The following is a 22,593-nucleotide window of genomic DNA, read 5'->3' as shown; positions in this document are numbered from 1 at the left end:
GGGAATCTCTCATCTTCTGAGAAAATGATCTCCAGCACAGCCAATTCCCTCAGGCATCGGATACCTTGTTTCATTGTGCTCCATTTTCCTTGGTGCACCTGGAGATCTTCTTTACAAAGTCACCTGTCCTTCACACTTGTCAGCAGTCGCTGCCAGAGGCTGAGGGTTTCTTGGGTTTTCCCGATCCCCTGGTCAATGACCACATCCTGGGACAGAGATCCCAGTTGCCTGGCCTCACTTCCATCCAGAACGGTGTCATTGGCTGCAGCGTCCCAGATGCGGAGCAGCCAGGTCAGGATGGACTCGTTTGCCTGGCGGGTGAATTCCCTCCGCAGGTCATGCAGCTCACCCAGGGATAGAGAGCGAGTGATGATTTCTGGCTCTGTCTCTTCTGCTGGGTGCGAAGGTCCTGCCACGTCCTCATCAGTGACTACGTGAACTGATTTGCTCTTTGATTTCTTCTTCTGGACAGGGGCAACTGCTACTGGTCTGGGCTGTTCTGGTTTGGTGACAGTTTGTGTGGAGATGCTGATGGCGCTTTTGTTTCCTTTCTCCTGAGCGACAGTCTGCATAGAGACGGACGCTGTTGCTTTTCTTTTGGCTTTTTTCTCCTCTGTGACAGTCTGCGCAGACACGGACGCTGTTGCGTTGTGTTTGGTTCTTTTCTCCTTTGTGACACTCTGTGGAGACATGGACGCAGTTGATTTGTTTCTTTTTTCCTCTTCCTCAAGAATACGCTGCACTATACCATGTAGTGTTTTGTTTCTAAGCATGTTGCAGGCTGTGAAGGCTGTGCAGAGGAGACAAAGCAGAACTAACAGCAACATTATGCTGTCCTTGGCATCCAGAGAGAACTCAACATTTCCAAAAACTGCTGTACCAGGCCTGAAAGATTGGAAAAAATCATCCTTTTCCCCTCCCCCCCGGGGCTGGGTGCAGTTGTTGAGACCTCAGATGTAGCAGCCTAGACTAGGACAAACAAACAAAGTTGAGTATATATTCCGAATGATGTTCATTGCCTCAGAGGTTATAATGCAATAGACAAAATAGACCAATAAAGCAATTTTTATACCATACCCTGGTCTACACAGGAGCATTACAACCGGCAGATAGTTCCCCATGTGCAGAAAAATATAGAGAGTAAGATCCAAAACCCATGTAAGCATGTTGAGAATCATGGCGAATTGGTGGTTTCCACAATTCAAAATTTTAATGCCGACTTCTTCCCCGTACTTTTGTGCCGCATATTGGGCGCCAATAAATGTACTGGTTTGAAAAGCAAAACCAGTGGGACTTCAAGTCAGTAATATAATTTTTAATAGGGAAGAGAAAAAGGAAAAACAAAATACATGCAATAATAAAAAAATAAAACCACTGACAGAGTCAGAATACAACCTGATACCCTGTCAGTCAGGGTGCTGGTGCAGTTTTCCTCCAAAGGGTCCAGCGATGATGTGGATAAAAACCTGGTTCTTCCTCTGGAATCCAGTGGAAAAAGGCTGCCTTTGGTATTCTAAACCTCAGTTTTTATCTAGGTAGGAAAGGCTTGGCTCCTCCTCCTGGCTGGAGCATCTCCCAATGGGATGATGTAATCTTCTCAGTTATACAGTAGGACTCAATGGCCCATTAACAGAAGATACTTCCCACAGCGATATGGATGATCACCCTTCTCAGATGGTAATACAATATATATTTTGTATTTTAAACCAGGACAAAAACTGATCTCATTCACTGTTTGCTTTTCTTCACCTCTTTTGTGGGGTGTTCTTGCCAGGAGAAGGGATTCTGGAATTGGTCTATGCTCTCCTGCCTCAGGAGCCACAGGGAACTCCCAGAGAGGAACTTCAGAGGGAGCAGGAGCAGTGCCCAACTTAACAGCTGAGCCTCTCAGGGACCTGAGAGCTCTGGCAGGTGTTTATGGCTCTGATCAGCCTCACCTGGGGCACTCCCCACTCCCTCAGCCCCATTTCAGCTCAGTTGTGGCCCCTCAGCCCCTGTCCTGCGTGATGCTGCTCCCCTGGCTGCTCTGGGCTCTGCTCACAGCCTGACTGCCCAGCTGGGCTCCCCCTGCCCCATCCCCACGGAGCTGACCGTGGATATCCTCTCCAAATCCGGGCTCTGAGCTGCAGATTGATTCTCTCAGGACCTCAGCCCATCTCCATGAGCTTGCCCAGGATCTAACTCTTGGCTGAGCCTGGCCATGGCTCCTGGGCCTGCCCTGCCCATCCCAGCACATTCCCTAGGGAACAGCAGCACTGGCAGAGATCAGTGATGGAGAAACAGCAAAAGGCAGCTCCAGGGCAGAGATGTTACCTGCTGTGGGTGGGTCACGGGGCACTGCTCACCCAAATTCACCCCACAGCCACACACCTGGGCTGCTGCTCCCTGCTCCCCACTGTGGTCCCACACACAGGATCTCGGGGTGAACAAACATCAGTCCCTCTGAGATGAGAGAAAACTCTGGATACCTTCAGCAGAGCCTGAATTCAGAGCTACCAGTTCCTTTATTGCTAAAGCTAAAGGTGTTTTGCCCTGTTAGGGCAGAAATCAGAGAATCAGGAAACACAGCAACATTAGCTTAAGCCTCTTCCATTTCCATTAGCAATCTTATTTAACATTTTAAATGACTCCAGCAAAAGGGACAAGTGAGATGCTGACATACCAGGGATCCCATCCCCTGAGCTTCTGGGCCTGGTGGCTTTAAATTACCCACTTCACATTTAGATTTTCAACCAAATCACCGCTCTTATCTGATAACACCTGAGGGCATTTGATCTGCTTACTGAAACCTCTTCTACAGCAAATCTGCAAAGTCTCAACCATTCTCACCACTAGATACTAATAGATGTGTTTATTATTTTGGTTTATCTTCAGATTTAACCACTAGCCAGGAGTTAATCCAATGGCCAGACCCATTGTCATTCCATGTCTTTGGCTTTTGCTTTTTCTCAAGTCACAAATTCACTACAAATTTGCTAATTCTCTAGAAAAGCTTTTTTTTGCTTGTTTTTTGGTGAGTGAGGGCCAGAAAGGTCAGAAAACCCCAAAGGACATCAAAGCAGGTCAAAGAAAAGGATGCATGGAGGGTGATGGATGATGGAATTTTCCAGCATGAGGCCTGGCCTCATCCTTAGAACCCTGGTGTCTGTACTTGTTTCCCTTGGGACAACTCCTAGTGGTCTCTGGTTCATTCGGAGGTGGGTCCTGCCGCTCCAGAGAGCATCAGCAAGTCCCAGTCCCAGCAGTCAGTGCTGCCTCACCAGCACATCCCTGCGACCCCAGACCCTGTGCAGTCTTGTCTCTGAGCCCAGATCTCAGTGCCTTTTGGACTCACCAGGAGCAGCTGCCAAAGGCTTGTCCTGGAGGAACCCAGTGCCCAGCCAGTCCCCAAAGCCCCTGTTCCCCTGGGTGAAACCAACCCCAGCTGGATCTGCTGGTCCAGGTGGAATCCCTGAGCAGAACCTGGCACTGGCATTGAGGCTGCCCAGCACAAACACCCTGAGCTGGGCTGAACCTCCTGGTGGGGGGAACCCCAACCCCAAGGGACAGCCCCAAACTGAGGGTGAACCCCAACCCAAGGGACAGCCCTAAACCAAGGGACTCAGGACCTTTTTGCTGCACAAAAACGTCTCTCCAGAGAGACAGGGGCAGTGAATGGCCCTGGCAACAGAGTGTGGGACACAGGATGCTCTGGGAAATGCTCTGGGGGACTCTTGAGTGCTGCAGAGATACAGGATGTGGAGTTCTGCTGCCGAGTTCATATGGCTGTGAACTGCCAGAGGGCAGGGATGGATGAGATATTGGGAAGGAATTGTTCCCTGGGAGGGTGGGCAGGCCCTGGCACAGGGTGCCCAGAGCAGCTGTGGCTGCCCCTGGATCCCTGGAAATGTCCAAGACCAGGTTGGGGCTGCCTGGGATGGTGGAAGGTGTCCCTGCCATGGCAGGGGTGGCACTGGATGTCTTCCCACCCAAATCACTCCATGGTTCTGTGGGATCCATCAGACAACACTGCTGGGGCCCAGGTCACTTGCATGGATGTTTTCCCCCCCTCCCAACAGCACATCAACACTGGGGATGTCCCAGTCACAAGCTTGAAATACAGAAAATCCCAGACACTTTTTTTTTCCCCTAACGGTTGTTTTATTGTAAAACCATAAATACAACACTGACATGAAAATCCTCAAGCAACGGATGCTTTCTTACAGTTACAGTTTGTCTTCTGCCTTGGCATCAATTCTGAAAAGAATGTTGCAGAAACATGTCTCTAAAGTATTTCCAAATAACCGAGCTCTGGCCTGGAGTGCTCGGCCCCATTGGAAGCTAAGTGGAACTATTCCTCCTCTCTTGTGGAATATTTCCATTCAGACAGCAACAGACTTGTAAAAACAGCAACATTTAAACACCTTGATATTTTTTTTCTTTAATAATCCTTTTCATTTGACGTCAGTCTAAGTTTCAAACAGCACTGAATTTATTCAGCTGAAAAAAAACCCAAAACAAAAACAAAATCCTAAAAAGAAAAAAGAACCTCAGAACTTGAGTTGGCCTCAAGCGTTCGCATATCACAATGAAAATCAGCAACTCAACCCCGTGCAATATTGCTCTCTAGTGAGTCATTTGATCCACACCAACAATACATGAGACTTCAAACAGGTTTTGTTTTGTTTATTAACACAGCAAGTGTGACATTAGATAACCTTTTAAATACAGTACATGGTACAGTGCGGGGCCAGCTGCCCGCACATTTCCCGTTATGAAGACAAAGCCAGCGGTGGCGGTTTATAAAAATATTGTGTTGCTACAAAAGTATAAATTAATGCTACCGGTATTAAGAAATATTAAACACATAAAACTTATAAGGATTAAGAAAAATATTCATTAATACCTGTAGAAAACTCTGGCCTAAAAAAGATATTTTTTGTATATTTTTTGTATTTTTTTTTTGTATTTTTTAAGATGACATGGTCGCACTCGCAGCGCGGGTGCTCTGTGGTATTGCCTAGAACATCTGCATCTACAGAAAGGAAGGAAATGCACACGAGTTACTGAGGGCAGGGAGGGCCAGGAGGGCCAGGAGAACATTAAATCCTTTGCTTGATGAAACAAGAATTCAGTTCCCAGGAGGAGGTTTGGGAAATGGAACGTACGAGCGAGGAACAGCTTCTCTTTTCAGACTGGCTGCAAACAAGGATCTCCTGATGTTTGGTTGTCACCATGACACTGTCTGGCTATGGCGTGGACCACAATCCTCACGGCCTGGGCAGAGTGTTCCCCCCACTGACAGCCTGGGCTGTCACCTGTCACCACTGTGCAGGTCATCCACTACCAGCTTTCCTTCAAAGAATTCAAAAAAAGGAGTATTAAAGTACCAGCACTGGCCCTGGACATCACTGAAAGAGAGAAGTGGCCAAACCTCTGCCTCTCTACTGATTCATGGATGGTAGCTAATGGTCTGTGGGGACGGCTGGGGAAGTGGATAAAGGCTAATTGTCAGACATAGAGGAAGACTACCTGCTCGTCTCAGGAAAAAATCACTTCCATAGGTTGTCTTTAGTGCCAAACCAGCACAAGGGACCATGGAAAACAGCTGCTAAAGCTGTTTCTTCTTCCAGAACATGTCTCCTTCCTTCAGGGGGAGGGTCCTTCTACACAGCAAGGGGAAAAGACACCCCTTCTCCCACCCCCCAGCCCACTTGAAAAAACGATCCCAGCCTATCCACAGACACTGCAGACTGCCATGAGAACCCCCAGGAGGTGACAAGAAGGATTCAAGGCCAGTGAGGCTGAAAGTGGCTTTTTAAGGAACTTTGGCTGTAAAAAGCAAGGTTTGGACGTGTCTGTGCTCATCAGCTCCATCCTACAATATTCCCATCGTTAAGGCTGAGCTGCTCATCCAGGTCCCACTGTCAGGGGTGCTACAGAAAATCCTACCAGTCATCTTTCCTTGTTTCAGGAGTCAAAAATTCCAACTCAGCTGCCTAGGGATGAGGAACCCCTCAGCGTCTATGGATACATTGCTGTCTATGTGAGCAAAACTCTCCCATTGAGTTACAAACAAAGGACTCTTAAAAGGAAAAAAACCTCAACTAAGCAGCCAAACGAAACCCAAAAGTAAACAGAAATCCCACAAACATTCAATAGATAAATTTCAGGGCATTCTCATTGGTTCACCATTTCTGGCCTAGCATAAACAGACTGTCCCCAGGCCTGTCCCACATGGAGCTCAGGGTTTGCTCAGGGACACTTCCAGAAGCCCCAGAGAGGTGATGGAGCCATGAGGGGACAGGTCCCACCCATGGGAACACAGAGTTCTTATTGCTACAGAGCGACAGAGTCAGGTCTGACACAGGCACTGGGCTCAGCGGATGGTTCTGGGCATTCCTGAGGGATCTCATGGATCCAAGGTCATGGTGTAGCACAGAAAAAGCTCAGCAGAAGCAGCAAGACATTGAACACTCTCCCCCATGTCGATCTGACAGGACATTTACTCCATGACTGGTGGCTTCCCCTCTTCTGCCTCCTCCTTGATAGAACCCAGATGATGGATGAGAGCTGAGAACTGGCAAGGGCTTGGTGCTGGTGATGAGTGGGAGGATGGGGAGGAGAAGGCTCAGTGAACCCTCCTGGAGGGGTCTGGGCAGGAACCCACCCCTACACCGAGTTCCTTTTCTCTTGGCAAGATCCAGCCTCGTGTCTCATGGAGTGAGCTCCACTCTGCAGCCTTGTCTTCAGTGACAGGGCTCAAAACACATTCCCCTCACAGACTCCTCCCAGAGGAACAGAGTTGTCCTCCCTGAAGAGGTTTCCCAGAATCTGCCTTTAGATTTTTTTTTTCTCCCATTACTCCTAATTACTCCATAGGGAACAGCTCATCCCCTCCTGTGTGAATGCCTCTCCCTTGAATTCCTCAGAGATCCAAGCCTTTCTTCAGCACAAACCAGCACTCCCAGCCTTGGAGCACCTTCCTGGCTGCTCTTTTAATGTCTTTTGATTCATCAGTAACATGGTGCTACCTAGAAATGCCCAGGGCACTGTGGAAGCAAGCAAGGAGGTTGCAGTCTCCTGTCCTGTGCTTACTATGGCCAGAGTGAAACTTGGCCCTCTGAGCAGACTCAGCCACCAACACAAACATTTTTGGTAATTCATGACAAACCTTCTGGGTTATTGCAGACAGTTGGAGAAAAACCACCCAACCCACCTGAGCCATCTCACTGAACACTCCAACACCACCATTTAGAGCTAGAGTCATTTCCAGAAGTGTCTCCCCTCTATTTTCAGTCATGCCCAAATTTTGAGAGCATCTGCTGCAAATTTATTTGCAAAATCCACATAAGGGTCATGACTCCCTAAGCTGCTGCTGAACATCACCTGTGCCCAGCAAGCACAGATAATCCAGTGCAGGTGGTTTGTATGGATGCTTAAACCAGTTCAGCTCAAAGTTAAACTGGCTTAACCAGCAATGAATGAACAACTGAGTTAGACAAAACCTGAACCCACAGTTGGCTTTCACAGAAATTTTTGCAGATTGCACCAGTTCAAAGCCACCCAAAGCCATTTCCTTAGCACAGCCAGAGAGCTCAGACAGAAAGGGAAGTTCACCTCCATCTCAACTCAACCCAGGTACAAGACACCAAGTCCATCCTGCAAGCCAAACAACTACTAGCCTACTGAGAGACACAGGAGACAAATCCTTCCTGACCTGGCTGCTGCACCCACACAGAAACCACCTCCTGAAGAGCTCTGCCTCTATCCCACTCTCTTCAGTAACAAGGATGCTCAGACAGACCCTTCCCTCTTGAGGTTCACCTGGTGGTGCTTGTTCCCCACCTGAAGGTCAGAACACTCCCAAAGCAAAGTGTGAAGCCAGGAAGAGAAGTCTGCAAAGTCAGGCATAGTCAAGAGCAGGAACAGGGGGATGCCTGGAGGCCACACACCATTCCTGCATCCTGACACATTTCACAAAGGAGATTAAAGGAAGTCAACAAGCAGAAGGTAAATTCCCAACATGACCCACCAGAGGATAATCCCAGTTCTGAGGACTTCTCCTCTCAGCTCAAAGGGAGCAGAACATCACAACAGCCCTGGCCAAACTCAGAGCCTCTCCTGTGCAGTCTCCCACCCCAGGACCAGTAGTGCTCCCTACAACACCCTGGCTGCTCTGCACCTCCGAGGCACCACAGAGCAGGAACAGAGCAGCTTGGCTTGGAGCAACCTGGCAAACAAAAGCTTCCAATTTTCAGATGTTGATAAAGTATTTTTTCTCCCTAGACTATGAATTCAAGCCTTGAAGAAGGAAGTAGAAACAGGAGCAAAAGTTTGACATTTAAGGTAAATGCATGTGCTACAGATGTGCTTCTCTGCTTTTACTGAGGCCCAAGTGACCCAAAGAGAGCCTAGAGCAGACCCAGCACAAGCAGCTCCTCTGAGTTGAGCACCCTTTGCATATGCAAGTCAGGAAAAGCTGCACCTTCCTCCAGTGAGTCTCTGGAGAAGGGGCTGTCCAAGCAGGCCCTCTCCTCACCACCTCTGAGAATGCTCCATTTTAGGCATTGAGGTTTTCTCTTGCTTTTCAGCTGTTGAGTTTTTAAGTCTTTGGGAAAATCTCATCTATCCAACATCACTGCTTAACACCCATCATTGGTGCAACTACAACAGAAGTTGCCTCAGAGGGGCAGTTTTTGGGATGGGGGACAGGGCCACTCCATCCATCCCTTTGGTCAGCACCACAATTAAAGCCCAGCTCTGGTGCCAAACCCACAGTGTGAGAAGGGAAAGGGGATATGGGATGGGAGGTAGAGGTGGCTGTGGTCTTCCTGCCTGCATGCTCTCAGTCCACACCACAGTCCTGCTCGCTGCTGGGCACAAATTCCTGCAGTTTGCCCCATTCTCAGTTCCAGGGATTTACAGTTGTGCTAACTCTGTCTTGCCCACTTCTCACCCTCAATGCCTTGCACAGATAACACGAGCCTGAGTTCGCAAATTCCACAGAAATCATCGACGTGCCTTAGCAAAGGAGGGCTGGGGGTTGGAGCTGTCTTTCCAAAGGAATGCAAGGGCTCTGCATGCTCCCCTGAGCATCAAAGAGCTCTCAGGGTCTCAGGTGAACACACAGAAAGGTGTAATGTGCCATTAGGAGAAGGAGCTGCCAATCCTGATCCCTGTGCCATCAGCTGAGCTGTGTGGTACCCTCTGTGCCTGCAGTTAATCCTGTTTGGGGAACATGCACCAGCCAAGTTTTCCTGCTGCCAGGTAGCAGTGGGCCCAGCACACATCTCACTCACTCAGGGTTCATTTTTGTCTGTCACAGGTTTCTCCAGACCTGCAAACTGCTGTGCTACCATGGGAATGCAGGAATTGTACAGGAGAAAACAAAACCAGCGAGAAGGAAAGCTGCTCTACAAGTGATACCTCCATCAGCCATTGCCATGGAAATCAGGAGTCCAAGACCCTCTGCCTTGGCAGCTCCTGTTCACATGGCAGGCTGTGTGGTTTAGGCAAAAGCTTAACATTTTAGGAGACAATGGTTTTGGCCTGATGGCAGTAACAGTGCTGAGAGGTCAACCCAAACACCAGCCTCAAGGCAATGGAAGGCTGAAAGGGCTGGAAACAGCAAGACAGCTGGTGCCAAGGTCTGTCCTCGTGAGCCTGGCATGGGGAAGGGTCCAGCGTGCAAACTGTGCCCCTGAGTCCTGTGGCAGTGCAGGTATCAGAGAGTGCCCATGGGGTTCAAGGCATCTGCACACAAAGCCTGAGAGATTGGGTTTGCTATTTCTCATGTCTTGGAACCTGCAACTTCTCTTACAGACAGAGCTGGGCAGGAGGGATCCTGGTTTAACACCTGGTCAACAGCAGCACTTCAGAGAGGGCCTCCAGTCTCCCCCTGCACTGCCAGCCAGCCACAAACTCCCCGTGCTGCTGAAGGGCTCCAGCCTGCTCCCAGCAGGGCCAGTCCCTCCTCCTGACCCTCCCATGCCACCAGGACCACAGCTCCAGAGCTCCTGGAAGCAGGAGAGACTGCTGAAAAAACAGGAATTTGCTCCAGTTTTCCACTGAGAGACAAGTCCTAGTGGTGAAAAATGCACAGTTTGGCACCAGAGGCTGGGAATTGTCCAAGAGGCACCAAACCTGGCAGAGCCTGTCCAGCAGCCCAGGAGCTGTGTCTGCAGGAGCTCTGGCCTTGGGGACAGCAGAGTGACTGAGATGGTTTGGGGTTAAGGGGATCTCTAATTGCATTTGGGGTGAGCCAGTTACGTGTGAACGTTTCAGGGCCCGTGGCCTTCCTGGCCAGAACTGGTCAGCAATAGAACAAGTAGTGTAATGCACTGTAGGTATCAAAAAGACATTCGTGCCACTAGAGGAAACCATTCCAAACAAAAATGGGAAGATATTCTTTGCACTCAGTCAGAAGCACTTACATTCAGAAGGATCTTTGAGCCCATGCACTTCTCTAAGCTTCCTTCAAACCCCAGTTTAACAAAACTGGTGAGCTTTGTTCCCCTGAAAAATCATACACCTTGGTTTGTCCTTGGCTTTGGGAAGGGTGGTTTGTGTGCCACAGAGACACTTCTTTACAAAAAAAACTTTAGGTACAAGGGTTCTCTGGCAGACCTGGCAAGCTCACTGGTGGCCCACAGCCACCTGTGCTGTCACCATTTGCTTTTCCTGGTTTCTAGGCTTTGCCACATAAACAACTGCCGTGGTTCCCATAAGAATATGATTTAATTGCAAATGGGCTAGTCTAGAACAGTTTGAGAACACCTGATGTACACAAATCACAGAAAAGTCAATTAACACTGGGATTTCAGAAAAGAAGTTCTGCTGTAAAAAAACATAAAGCCAATAAATGTAACAACTACTGACAGTTTCTGCCTTGAACCATTTCTCTTAGATTGAAATCAAATTTATAATCACTTGCTGCCATGTTAAACTCAAAACTGAGAGTAGAGACAGAGGAGTAACTTTTGGTTTTTGGGGAAAAAAAAGGATATGAAAAGTTTAAAAATAAAATTAAAAATTAAAAACCTTAAAACCTCCCTTCCTGATTTCTAAAGATTCTAGTGTTGATGGGAAACAGCTGCTCTGATTCGTGCACCATGCCAAGAAGGCTGCAGCCAAGTGCCCTCAAGGTGTACAGTTATTCAAAGGAGCAAAGTCCAGTGCAGAACTGGTCTGGTCAATGGAGTCTGATTATCCATGGCAAGATGGCCCAGGGGACAAGAGGAAAGGTGGGATGGAGGAGAAACAAAAGAAACTTCAAGTCACTTTAGATCTCAGCTGCCTGAAGACTTTAGAACATCAGCCTCCCATTCGTCTGCCCGCTTGAAAACATTAGAAAGTCTGTCAAGTCCACACACTATCTATGGAAAGGAGCACGCTCCTGGCAGAGGGCTGTCTCTCTCCCATGCTCAGCTTTCCTTTCAAACTTAATTTTATATATATTTATATTTATATATATATATATAAAAAAGCACTTGGTTTCCAGGGGCATTCATAATGAGGTCCACAGTGTTTAGAACTTAAATTTCTTTTTCTTTGTTTGGAACAGTGTTTTAAAGTTTTGTTTTAATTAAAAGACAGTCTTAAAGCATGTTGGACTTCAAAAACATGAGTTTGTTCATGTCTTCTGGACTGAGTAGCCGCCTCCTTTTGATCAAGAGCGCCTGCTCACACATATTTACACATTCGCTCCTGGCACCCACAGCAGGCACTGCTAAGAGCCAAAAGGCCAGCTTGGCTAGTTTCATATGCTTTTGGGTAACACATGACCAGTACTGAAACAGGTCAGGGGTGGCCTGGAAGAGAGGTTCTTGCAAATAATCATAGACTTCATTTTTCCCGAACCAATCTTCTTCCTGAGCTGCTGTGGCCTCCCCCGCTGCACGAGGCTTCTTGGTTGAAGGTTCAAATTCTGTTTCTTCTGCCCAGGACTCTTTCACCTCATTGATCAGCTCACAGACCTTGCCAATGATCTCTTCATGCTGGTAAGGCGGGACAGGCCGCAGCTTCTGCTGAGGGTCCAAGATCATGGCTACCTTGTGTGCCGAGTGAACTTTGAAGTTCTCCTTCAGCGCCTCCAAGAAGAGGTGACAGAGTTTGCTGACCACGCCAGCATCGTTGGCTTTGGAAGTGAACAGTTTCTCCAGTTTGACGTAGGTGGGCAGCACCAGCTGCAGCGTGGGCCGGCTCTCATTGCTCAGCTCAATCACGGCCTGTTTCACCGGTGCCAGGATGGCTGCCAGGTTGCTGAGCAGGTGTTTGTTCAGGTTTTGGATGAGGTTCATCTTCTTGGCCCTGCTGTAGAACTCGCAGATCTGCTCATAGCGCTCGTGGACGAGCAGCAGGGAGTCAGTGACCGAGTTCCAGCAGGGCGGCGGGGAGGTCTCTTCCAGAGAGCCAAAGGTCTCCTTCGAGAGGCCCGTGGACCCCGCCAGGTCTTCACAGACATTCAGGAGCTCGATCACCTCGTGCATGTTGCGAGCCTGTAGTGTTCTCTTGTTGAGCACGCTCTGCACCACTGAGTTCAAGGCACAGGCCGAGCAGCGCAGGCACATGCCCGCCTTGCAGAACGCCGAGGAGTTGACCTTGCAGTCTGTGACGTACACCGTCCTGATCTCCGACATCACAAACTCCGACAGCACGTTCTGCACCCAGTGGTGGATAAAATCACCATTGTCTCGAATGTCTACGCCCTTAATGCCCAGGACGTAGCTCTTGATGTGGTTTCCTTCCACCTGGTAGGCGGTGAGGATGTAGCAGGAGTCGGGGCCAACGCTCTGTGAGTGGCAGGTGACCCCGATGCCGAGGCAGGCGTTGCTGCCCAGGGCGCAGGTGACTTTCACCTTCACCTGGTTGTACATCCGAGGCAGGTGCTTGAGAGCCAGGGTGTTGAAGTTGCCCAGGATCTCAGTGACGGAGAAGGCACCGTAGCGAGCCCCGCTATCCACCAGGGTCTGTGCCAGCTTGATGAACTCCTTGCTGCTGACCACGCTGAGCGCGCCGAGGTCGGTGCACATGACCCGCAGCAGCCTCTCGGCGATGTTCTGCCGCTCCTTCTCCGGGATCGCGCTGTTCCCCAGCGAGCCGCTTGCCGATGCTGCAGGGAAACACAAGGGGGCACAGGAAGGATCAGATCAGCATCGCTGCAGAAGAGAGCAGGGGGCAAGGTACAAAACACTTTTCAGAGACCCTGAAAGAGGTGGAACATGCCTAAATGATGGAAGAAACTACTCCAACCTTGGATTTGTATTCCCAAGGTTTCTGGACAGAGGAACTTCCAGAGACAGGCCCTACTCTTGCTCAGAGCAGCAGGGAACAGATCTGCATTCTGTCCCTGGTGTGGGGACAGTCACAACTCAGCCCAGATGGAAAGACGGACATCAAATCACAGAATCCCAGACTGGTTTGGGTTGGAAGGGACGTTAAAGCCCATCCCATTCCACCCCCTGCCACGGGCAGGGACACCTTCCACTGTCCCAGGCTGCTCCAAGCCCTGTCCAACCTGGCCTTGGACACTTCCAGGGGCAGCTACAGCTGCTCTGGGCACCCTGTGCCTATGTTACACCACAATAACTGATTTAGTTTTTTAACTCCAGGCCAGAAAGTCAGACCTCGGATCAGAAGTTAACTTTTTCCAGGAGTTACTAAATGCATCTTCCTCACAAACCTTTCCAACCACCCCAGGGTTCTTTGTTGCACCCCTGTAGTGGGAAGGGGTGCGCTGCTCTGCCAGGCAGGACATGAATGAAGGATGAAATCAAGCACAGTTTGGTGAGGACAAGGGCCTTGTGCAGCATCCATCACTGCTGCACCCCTGAGATACCTGTTGACAGGGACAAAGTGAGAAGCTACTACATACTGTTGTTGGCATTATTTCTTTGGAGCTGTGGTTTCCACTTTTCTTCAACCACAGGGAGAGGTGACCTGGGCTGGCTGGAGGCAATGTTGTTCTCATTGTCAGCTGTGAGGCAAGAGACAGGGAGAGGGTTAAAAGCACAAAATAATGCTTAAAGCACAAAGAAGTGGAAACTACCCAACTGCTCAGCATTTATGTAGGGTTCCTCTAAGGGGACAACAACCTACCACACTCTCTTCAGCTTTTAGGCAGCTTTCAGTGAGCTGGCACAGCACCCTCAGGGGACCTTGAAACTGTCTTTGGAGTCACAACCTATCACTTCCCACAATGTGGCTGATATGTGCCACGTCTTTCTGTGCACCAGGGATGATGCCAGCAGTGCACCCTGAGGAATCTCCTGAGGAGCTGAAGCTGCACACCAGGAGGAATGGAAGCTCACCCTGACTTGGGCCATTCATTTGCTTCCAAAAGGAGGGGGAACAGACACTGATCCTTCTGCTCCCTCCCTGCCTCTTCCTGCACTTCAGGTGGCTGCTCTTCTCTCTTGGGGAAGCACTTTGGTTTTCAAGCTGTGCTCAGTTCCTCTGGATCTAAGGGTCTCATTGCAATCTTCAGGTCTGATTTCTTCCCCGTGAAGAGAAGGGGCCCATCTCTTCTGGGGCTGCTGCCTCAGGCTGCAAACACAAAGTTTCTGGAATGTGGACCAAAAACCAGCATACCCTCAGGCTGCAGACACCAAGTGCCCCCAAAGTCTTTGTGTTCATGCTCCCATTTCTGTGTATGTAACTGGGCTAAACATTTTGGCTGCCAGTCTGATGGGATCTTACAAGAAAATGCAAGATTTTGAAGTGAAACAGGCTGTGAAGGAACAGCGCACAATGAAATGGGCTGGAGGAGGAAGCAGAAAGATGGAGAGACTGATGACCAGGCTGAGCAGAAGGATGGAAATAAAACCAAGGAAAACAACAGGCCATTTGTTCATCACAGCTGGACTCATCATACCTGATCCTGGACACCTGTCAGGCACACCTCTTTTGAGGTGGCATGTTAGGGCTCCTTTTACATTCAGGCATGCCACTCATTCACCCAGGCAGAACTGGATCCTCTCCTAGAGTAAGAACCACCTGGAGTCACAGACTCTCCAGTGATTTTACAGGGAGTACAGACTGGCCAGCTCAGACGGCAGCCTCTGCAGCCTGGGGTGACCAGCACAGAGTGACTCTGTGTGACTCTGCCCTGTGCTCTGGGCAGAGGAGCACCAGTTGGAGCAGTACCTTCAGGCACCCACAGCTCTGCTAGGCTGCTCTGGGGGTCAGCAGGACACACAGGACAGGGCAGAGCTGCTCTCCTCCATGTGTGCCAGCACATCCTGTGCCAGCATGGGTGTGATGGAGCTCCAGTGGTCTCCTCCTTACAAGTCCTCTCCAGTGTGAGCAGCTCTGCCCTTCCCTGCTGGCACTCCAGACCTGCCCATCAACACAGGCTGCTCAGTCACCTGTGGGCACTGCACTGGCACAGGCTGGGGCAATACCTCACAGCAATCCAGGACATGACAGGACATGACCCAGGACAGCCTTCACCTGGGGCCTGTGTGTGCCTGGGGAGCTCCCTGGCCATTCTGGGTACCCAGGGAGTGCTGCCATGCTCAGGCTGCAGCCACAGGTTGGTCATTGCAGGGGTGCAGAGATGTGAAGAGCTTGAGGCTCCTCAGAGAGCACCAGTGACCAGGTGTGACACGTCACCTTTCCCCTGGCATCTGCCAGACTAATTGCTCTTGAGCCAATGTCACCAGTGTCCTCAACTCCAAACATCTGTGGGTGGGCAAAGGAAAATGCTGGATGTTGCCTACTAACTTTGCTCATGGTTCAGGCCCTCCTTGTCTTGGTGAGGGATGGGCTGGGGGAGAAACCCTATGTATTTCCTCACCATAACTCTTTTATCTATTTCCTAATAATACAGGATTTATTATATACAAATATCTGCTGGCATTCAGTGTGGCATTAATGAGATTTGTACTTTTCAGCCTCATCTTCCTTATCAGGCAGTCTGTGAACTACATAGATCATGGTTCTTAATTTTTCTTCATGCCTCTAATCCTTTAATCCAGGTTCAGCCTACTCTTCCTTTTGTTTTTTTGGGTCCAGATTGTAGGAAGGGCATTACATGGCAGCACTCGACCTGAACAAAGTACTCTAAAGGGAGTCAAAGCTGTATATTGTTCAGTGTAATTACAGAACAAATTCCTCTGCCCGGTGTTCTGCCTTTTTAGCACCAAATTTGCATTCCAATTGCTTCTTCTCACTGTGTAGCTGCTTTATGAAGCTATAATCTCTCCTTATTACCTTCCAGCCTCCGGGCTCAGCACTCTGAATGACTCAAGAGCCAGTATGTCCCTGATTTTGCTTCTGGAGGCCAGCAGCATGTTCCCTGGCTTCTGTCCTTCGTGAGAAGGGTCCAGGGGAGGCAGCACAGCCACTGGAAAAGATCAGCCCTATGCATTAGACAGGACAAACCAAACTGGGCTGCTGAACACATGAACTGAGGGAGCATTTGACCCATACAGGCTTCTTGGCTCTCTGCATGCCCATAATGAAACATTCCCCAACCAGGGACAAACCACTGCCATGCCTGTGTCCCCAGTCTGTGCATCCTCTGCCACCAGTTCTGCTGACCACTGTAAGGTCCCTGCATTCCTAGACTTCAGAGATGTTAGGGCAATGCTGTTTCTTGGATATGGAAATCCCAGAATCACAGACTTGTTTAGGTTAGAAAACACCTCTAAGATCATCCAGTCCAACCACCAGCCCAACCCAGCACCACATTCACCACTAAGCCATGTCCCCAGGTGCCACATCCACATGCTCTTTGAGCACTTCCAGGGATGGTGACTCCACCCCTGCCCTGGGCTCAGGGTGCTTGAGAAGCTTTCTAATCTAAACCTCTCCTGGAACAAATTGTCAGTTGTTCCCTGGGAAAAGAGACTGACCCTCACCTCACTACCACCTCCTGTCAGCCTGAAGGCACCGAAATGCTGCCAGGGCAACTGCAGGCCCCGTGTGCCTTCAGTGCTGTCTGTTGACACAAAGCACCCAAAGCAGGACACCCACCAGCGCAGGCTGCAGTTTTCCTGCCTCTGTTTTGGTTTTGCCCTCATCCCACAGCAGCAAACGCCGCCCGCTCGCCCCAGCTACACACGGGGAGGAAGGTATGAGCACAGGGCTGCCAGGCACCACACACAGAGAGGCCACAGCAGGGGACAGTGGCTTTCACAGGGCACAGCCTTGGTGGCACCTGCAGAAAGCAGCTAAAGACATGGACACCCTCGTTGTCACTGCACCAGAGGCTTCAGGAGGCAGTCAGGCAGAGGAAGGGACTTGCAAACAAGAGTAGGGAGCAATGAGAAAACAGAGTTTACCAAGAGTAATCCTGAGCTGGGCAGAGGGCATTTACCCATTAACAGAGCTCTGATGTGACAGGAGCCCAATCACAGGTACTGCTCCCTCCAGCCCTGTTCCATGGCCAAAGTAACCCAGGTGAACAGCCACAGGACCACAGATTGGTTTGGGTTGGAAGGGACCTTAAAGCTCATCCAGTTCCACCCTGCCATGGGCAGGGACACCTTCCACTATCCCAGGCTGCTCCAAGAGCCATCCAACCTGGCCTGGGACACTTCCAGTGATGGGGCAGCCATAACTTCTCTGGGCACCCTGTGCCAGGGCCTGCCCACCCTCACAGGGAGCCCCCAGCACCACCCCCATGGAATCAAGAATCAAGGAGAAAGCTGTAGGTAGCACTAGCTTAAAACTTGAAACAGCTCAACCCTGCCAGTGAGCTGCCCTTGTCCCCTCAGCTCCTGTGCTCCGTGTCACCCAGAGATGTAACTCAAAATGCTGTATTTCAGTACCAGAGCCCAGAGCAAGAACAGGATGCTCTGGACACAGGGTGCAGGCAGCAGAAACTGCCATGGACAAGCAGCAAGGATAGACCTAAGTCCAAGGAGTGAGGGCAGACCTGCCCTGAGCAGAGCTCCACTGCTCCTTGGAGTAACATTACTCCACAGGAGTAATTACTCCACATTATTCCACAGGAAGCCAACTGCTCCAAGAGAAACACAAAGTCACACCTACTGCTGACAAAGCGCTCTCAAAGCCTCTTTACAATATTACACAGATGATCAGTAAAGTAGCTGCTGAACAACACACAAAACCTGCACTAAGATTTGCCAACAGGAACTGAAATGGAATAGAGGAACCTCATGGATGAAGAACTCAAGTGACACTATTATAAGCAGCACTAAAACTAAAATAGAGAGCAAGATAAGAACTTTGATTAACATTATTGTTACAGAAAGGAAAACATGCTTTTCTTCAAGCCTCTTGTCCTCCTGTGTCACTTTCCTCAGGGCCTGCACTGCATCTGCATCTCAACAGAGCAGCTGTCTGTTGGAGAACACATATCTATCAAAGAGGATTTAGTTGTTCTTAAAACTGTATTAGTCCACTTGAATTTTTATTCAAGAGGGGAAAAAAAAGAAAAAAAATCTACCAATATAAAATGAATTCTGTTTCTACATTTTTGAGTATGTTACATGCTGTCTCTGAAACAGGTTTGGCTTTGAAATTTTAAAATCATCTCTTATGTATCGAGACAGGAAATGAAAACAGTAACTTAGAAATAAATCACTGGAATGACTCCTAAGAATTCTCATTTGTAGGTAGCTGAGAGGGAACTGAACACAGCTGCTGAAATAGCAAATTCTTCTTCTGAGAACACATTTCAATCCTTTGCAGAACTCCAGGAGACACAGCCACAGGATATGACTTCTGTGGGCAAAGGCTCTGCTGCCCTGTGAATGTTTTGGGTTTGTTTGCTTCCATGAGAGCCACCCCTTTGGCACGAGGAGGAATTGAACCTGCTGTAGAAGCCTATGCAATGAGGATTTTCTGGATAGTTCTGGATAAAGGCAATGAGCAGTGTGATGAACTCTGAGCTAGCATGGCACATTCCCTGTCTCCCTATGGAAAGGAACAATATTTACAATATACCCTGAGCCTATGTGCTCCAGCCTTGGAGGGATGACTGTGTTTGTTGCAGGTGAAATGACTGGGGCTGTGGGAATGGGGAGCACTGAGAACCCTATAGACACACATTGGGGTCAGCACCAGGCAGCAGCACAGAATTTAATTCTCTGCTTGCAGCAAGTAGAAGTGCCCAGCTTACCTGCATGGGACTGCATGTGCTCCAGGAGATTGTTATAAAACTGGAACTGGATTCCACAAGCTCCACAGGTGTAAGGCTCTGTTTGGGAGAAATCAGTTCAGAAGAATTACACAGAGTCTGCAGGGAAGCAGCACAGGTGCATACCTCAGTGTGTACAGCTGTGGGCATGGCTCTGCCTCCTGGGATGGGGCTGGGCACCTCCTCCTGCTGCACTTCATGGCCAGGGGACAGGCAGAGCACTAAGGGAAGCACCTGCTGCCCTGATGGGTGTGGGCATCTCAGGAACCTGCACAAGGGTTTCTTTGGGAGGCTGCCCACTCGCCAGGGTCTGCTGGCCCAGGCTGCTGCAGCCTGCCTTGAGCGTATTCCTGCTATTTTTGTGCCTGTGAGTAAAGCCTGGTGGATTTATCTTCCATCCAGTTCTGTCAAATTTCAGTGTCTGTTGCCTTTCCTGAGTGAGACAAGGAGCACCGGGCTGTGACAAATGCTGTAGTCGGAGGCTGGGGGTGGAGCAGTGCCATGGGGGAACTCAGCTGGGGCTTTGTGGCTGTCGCAAAATGCAGTGAGACCAGGGACTGGTGAGTGCCACAGGGCTGGGTGGCAGCAGAATGCCAGGGAAGCAGAGGTGGAGGGCAGGAAGCACAGGAACCAGGCTGTGCCTGAAGGCTGAGAGCAGAGCAGGAGAGCCACGTGCCAGAGCAGTATGGATGAGCTGGAGTGAGGAAAGAGCTGGGTGCAGAGCTCCCTTGTGAGCTGAAAGATACATTTAGCCCTGTTCTATGTTGAAAGCACATTTTCTTCCACTGAATTAACCTAAAAGCAGATGTTTGCAGTTGCCTGTTTAAACAGTATCAGCAGAGTACATTGGTTGACAGAGGTGATCTCGAAATACAGTGCTGAAATGTGGGAACATTGCAGTTTGCCTCTGTCCCTGCAGCCACACCAGCACTGCCACCTCTCACTGGGACATTTTGTCCTGCAGCAGCAGAAATGGACAAACACTTTTGGTATATGAACAATTTTGGAAACAAATGCCTAGAACACATATGGAACAGTGTCTATTGCTACAATATTTCAGAAATCTAGATCTAAGTTCAAAGGGAAAAACATATTCTGTACCAATGAAAAGCAGAAGCACCAGCACCCAGGTGAGAAGAACCAAAGCCCAGGGAAGCACAAGGTTGCCTATACGCTGTGAGAAGTCTGTCTCAGGGAGCAAACCCCAGAATCCACATGAAGGCTACAGGAATCCATGAGGAAAAACATAAAAAGAGAGCATGAGCAAGTCTGTATAAGCTGTACTTTTATGCCGTGAGGTTAAACCTTTCCCACAGAACCTACAGCCAGCTGTGTTTGGAGTTGTGCTCAATGCTTTAACTGGCTGTGTCTGCTTTGATGCTGCTCCAGGGCTTTGCTGCATCACAGAAGTTTGGAAATTCAGTTACTTAAAAGCAAAAAAATTACTTAAGTAACTGCTTGTGGAAAAAGGAGAAGACTTGGACAGCTGAGTGGTAGGTACATAGGGATTTTAGTCCTTGGGAATTAACAGGGACAGGCTGTGTCTGCTGAAATCATCAGGAGTGAGGAAGTTGTGGTACAATGCCACAAGAGGTACAATGCAACCTAATTGTTTATACTTATTTTTAATTGTCAGAGGGGAGGAGGCTCCCTGTGGGTGCAAACCATCCCTCCTGGGCTCTTATTTCAAGGCCAATGACCTGTGTTACAGACACACCTATGCCTCTGCTGCTCATAGAGCAGACTGCTCAGATGGAAACGTCTCAGACTGAGGGGGCCTGACTGCCCCTTCAAGCATCAAAATTAATGTGTGAAGAATCTAATGAAAGCAGTCACATTTCTGAGAGCCTGCTGAGTGCTGCTGACAGGCCCCTGGCAGGTCAGAGGAGCTGTGACCCCTCTCTCTGCCCCTCTGCTCTGCTGGAGCTGCTGTCCCTCCAGGAGAGGGGAGAACAGAGCCTGCTGTACCCCTCACTGCTGCCAGCTGCAGATGTCACCCCACAGTCCCCTGGACACCGGCAGCTCTCGCGTGCCATTCACACCTCAGCAGACAGACAGACACCTGCACTGCCTTCTGCCCCCTCTTCCTGCAGTGCAAAGGGACAGTGAGGGAACCCCTGCTCAGCAGTGCAGTCCTAGGCCCTTCTCTGCCCCCACACAAGCCCCCAGCTGCCCTGCGAGCAGAATTCCAGCACAGCTCTTCCCCGAGCTCAGCTACAGCCTCAGCAGCAGGCAAACCCCTCACATCAGCCAGCACTCTCCAAGCTGCACATTTCCCACGCTCATTTTGCTCTCTTTCACTTCTCAGCTCACTTTGTCTCCCCAGGCTGCTTCATCTCCCTCCTGCTGTATTCTCAGCGATGTCATCAGCACAAACCTGTGCTATTTTTCTAGCTCTCCCCTCAGAAAAATGGTGTTGATTTTCATCTCAGTTCCAAAAGATGCCCCTTCTGTTCTATTCCAGAAACGTCCAACTTTGGAAACAAAATCACCACCTACTTTCAAAAGTTAATTTCATGTTCTGAAAATGCCAAAGCATTTTCTAAATAATTCGGAGACAACATACAGAAGTCTAAGTTTACCACAAATAAAAATGAGCCACTTTAAAAATAAGAAAAAAAATTAAATTCACCCAACAATTCCAAAGTCTTTCCCAGAACCAGGGGAAGGGATGCTTGGGAGGAGGTGCAGAATTCCCATGGGAATGAATGAACTCACTTCATTTCCCTGAGCTCTCACAACACTCATCCTTCTGAGCTTTCAGCTCCTGAGCCCCTCATGCTCCAGAGTGCAAAGCTGAGAACAGTCAGGCTGACTGGAAGGAAGGTGGGATGTGACAGGGTTAGAAAAGGAAGAGGGATCTTGAAGGTGGAGAGAAGAAAGAGGCAATCTGTATCCCAAAACAGGGGAAAATCACTGCTGGAAAAGAACTGTTCACCTGGGCTGGCAATGCAGTAAATCCTCCTCCCTTTGATTTCTCCTGCAACTTAAACTGGAAAAGTTGTCAAAACTGCTCTGGACACCCACCTAAGCTACACCTGTGCCCCATTCTCCTTCCTGGGAGCACAGCCCCCCCACCACTGCAGGACCTCTGCTTGTCCTTTACCACGGGAACTTCAGCTCTTCCTTACTCAGGCTTAGGTTTATGCATCCACAGGGATCTGCTCTCCTTCAGGTGGGCTGAACTCAGCAAAGGGCCCCCAGGTCTCCCCTTTGGCTCTCTGACCTTCTGCTCTCAGCTGGTGCTGGTACAAGGGAAGCTGGACCCTTCTGTGCTGCCTACATGAGCTTCCTGTGTTCATGGAGGTGTTTTCTGACAGCAGCTGTTGAAACCTCTTCAGTGTCCTGAGCCACACAGAACTAACCCTCACATCTGGTTGCACAATTTAAAACATCTTTTCCCAAGGCTATAATTAGACACTTTTATTAGTACTTTACCCAGTGAGCAAGGCCCCAGAGCAAGGCAGCAGCTGTGTGAGCCAAGACAGGGGAAAACCAGTGCC

The 22,593-nt window shown here is 49.5% G+C and overlaps 1 protein-coding gene across 1 annotated transcript in view; it reads right to left on the bottom strand.

Annotated features, from left to right (window-relative positions):
• Window positions 1-9,592: 9,592 nt before the first annotated feature.
• Window positions 9,593-22,593, bottom strand: part of ZNF618 (zinc finger protein 618) — a 141,721-nt gene continuing 128,720 nt past the window's right edge. The window contains exons 16-18 of the mRNA XM_062505598.1: window positions 19,073-19,150; window positions 13,856-13,957; window positions 9,593-13,093 (exon numbers count right to left, since the gene is read on the bottom strand). Coding sequence (XP_062361582.1) covers window positions 11,580-13,093; window positions 13,856-13,957; window positions 19,073-19,150 — 1,694 coding nt within the window. The 3' untranslated portion in view covers window positions 9,593-11,579. The remainder of the gene's footprint in view (window positions 13,094-13,855; window positions 13,958-19,072; window positions 19,151-22,593) is intronic.

This window comes from Cinclus cinclus, chromosome 19 (assembly GCF_963662255.1).
Source record: "Cinclus cinclus chromosome 19, bCinCin1.1, whole genome shotgun sequence".
NCBI lineage: Eukaryota > Metazoa > Chordata > Aves > Passeriformes > Cinclidae > Cinclus > Cinclus cinclus.
The sequence above is the reverse complement of the archived record's forward strand: the minus strand, read 5'-3'. Positions and strand labels throughout refer to the sequence as shown.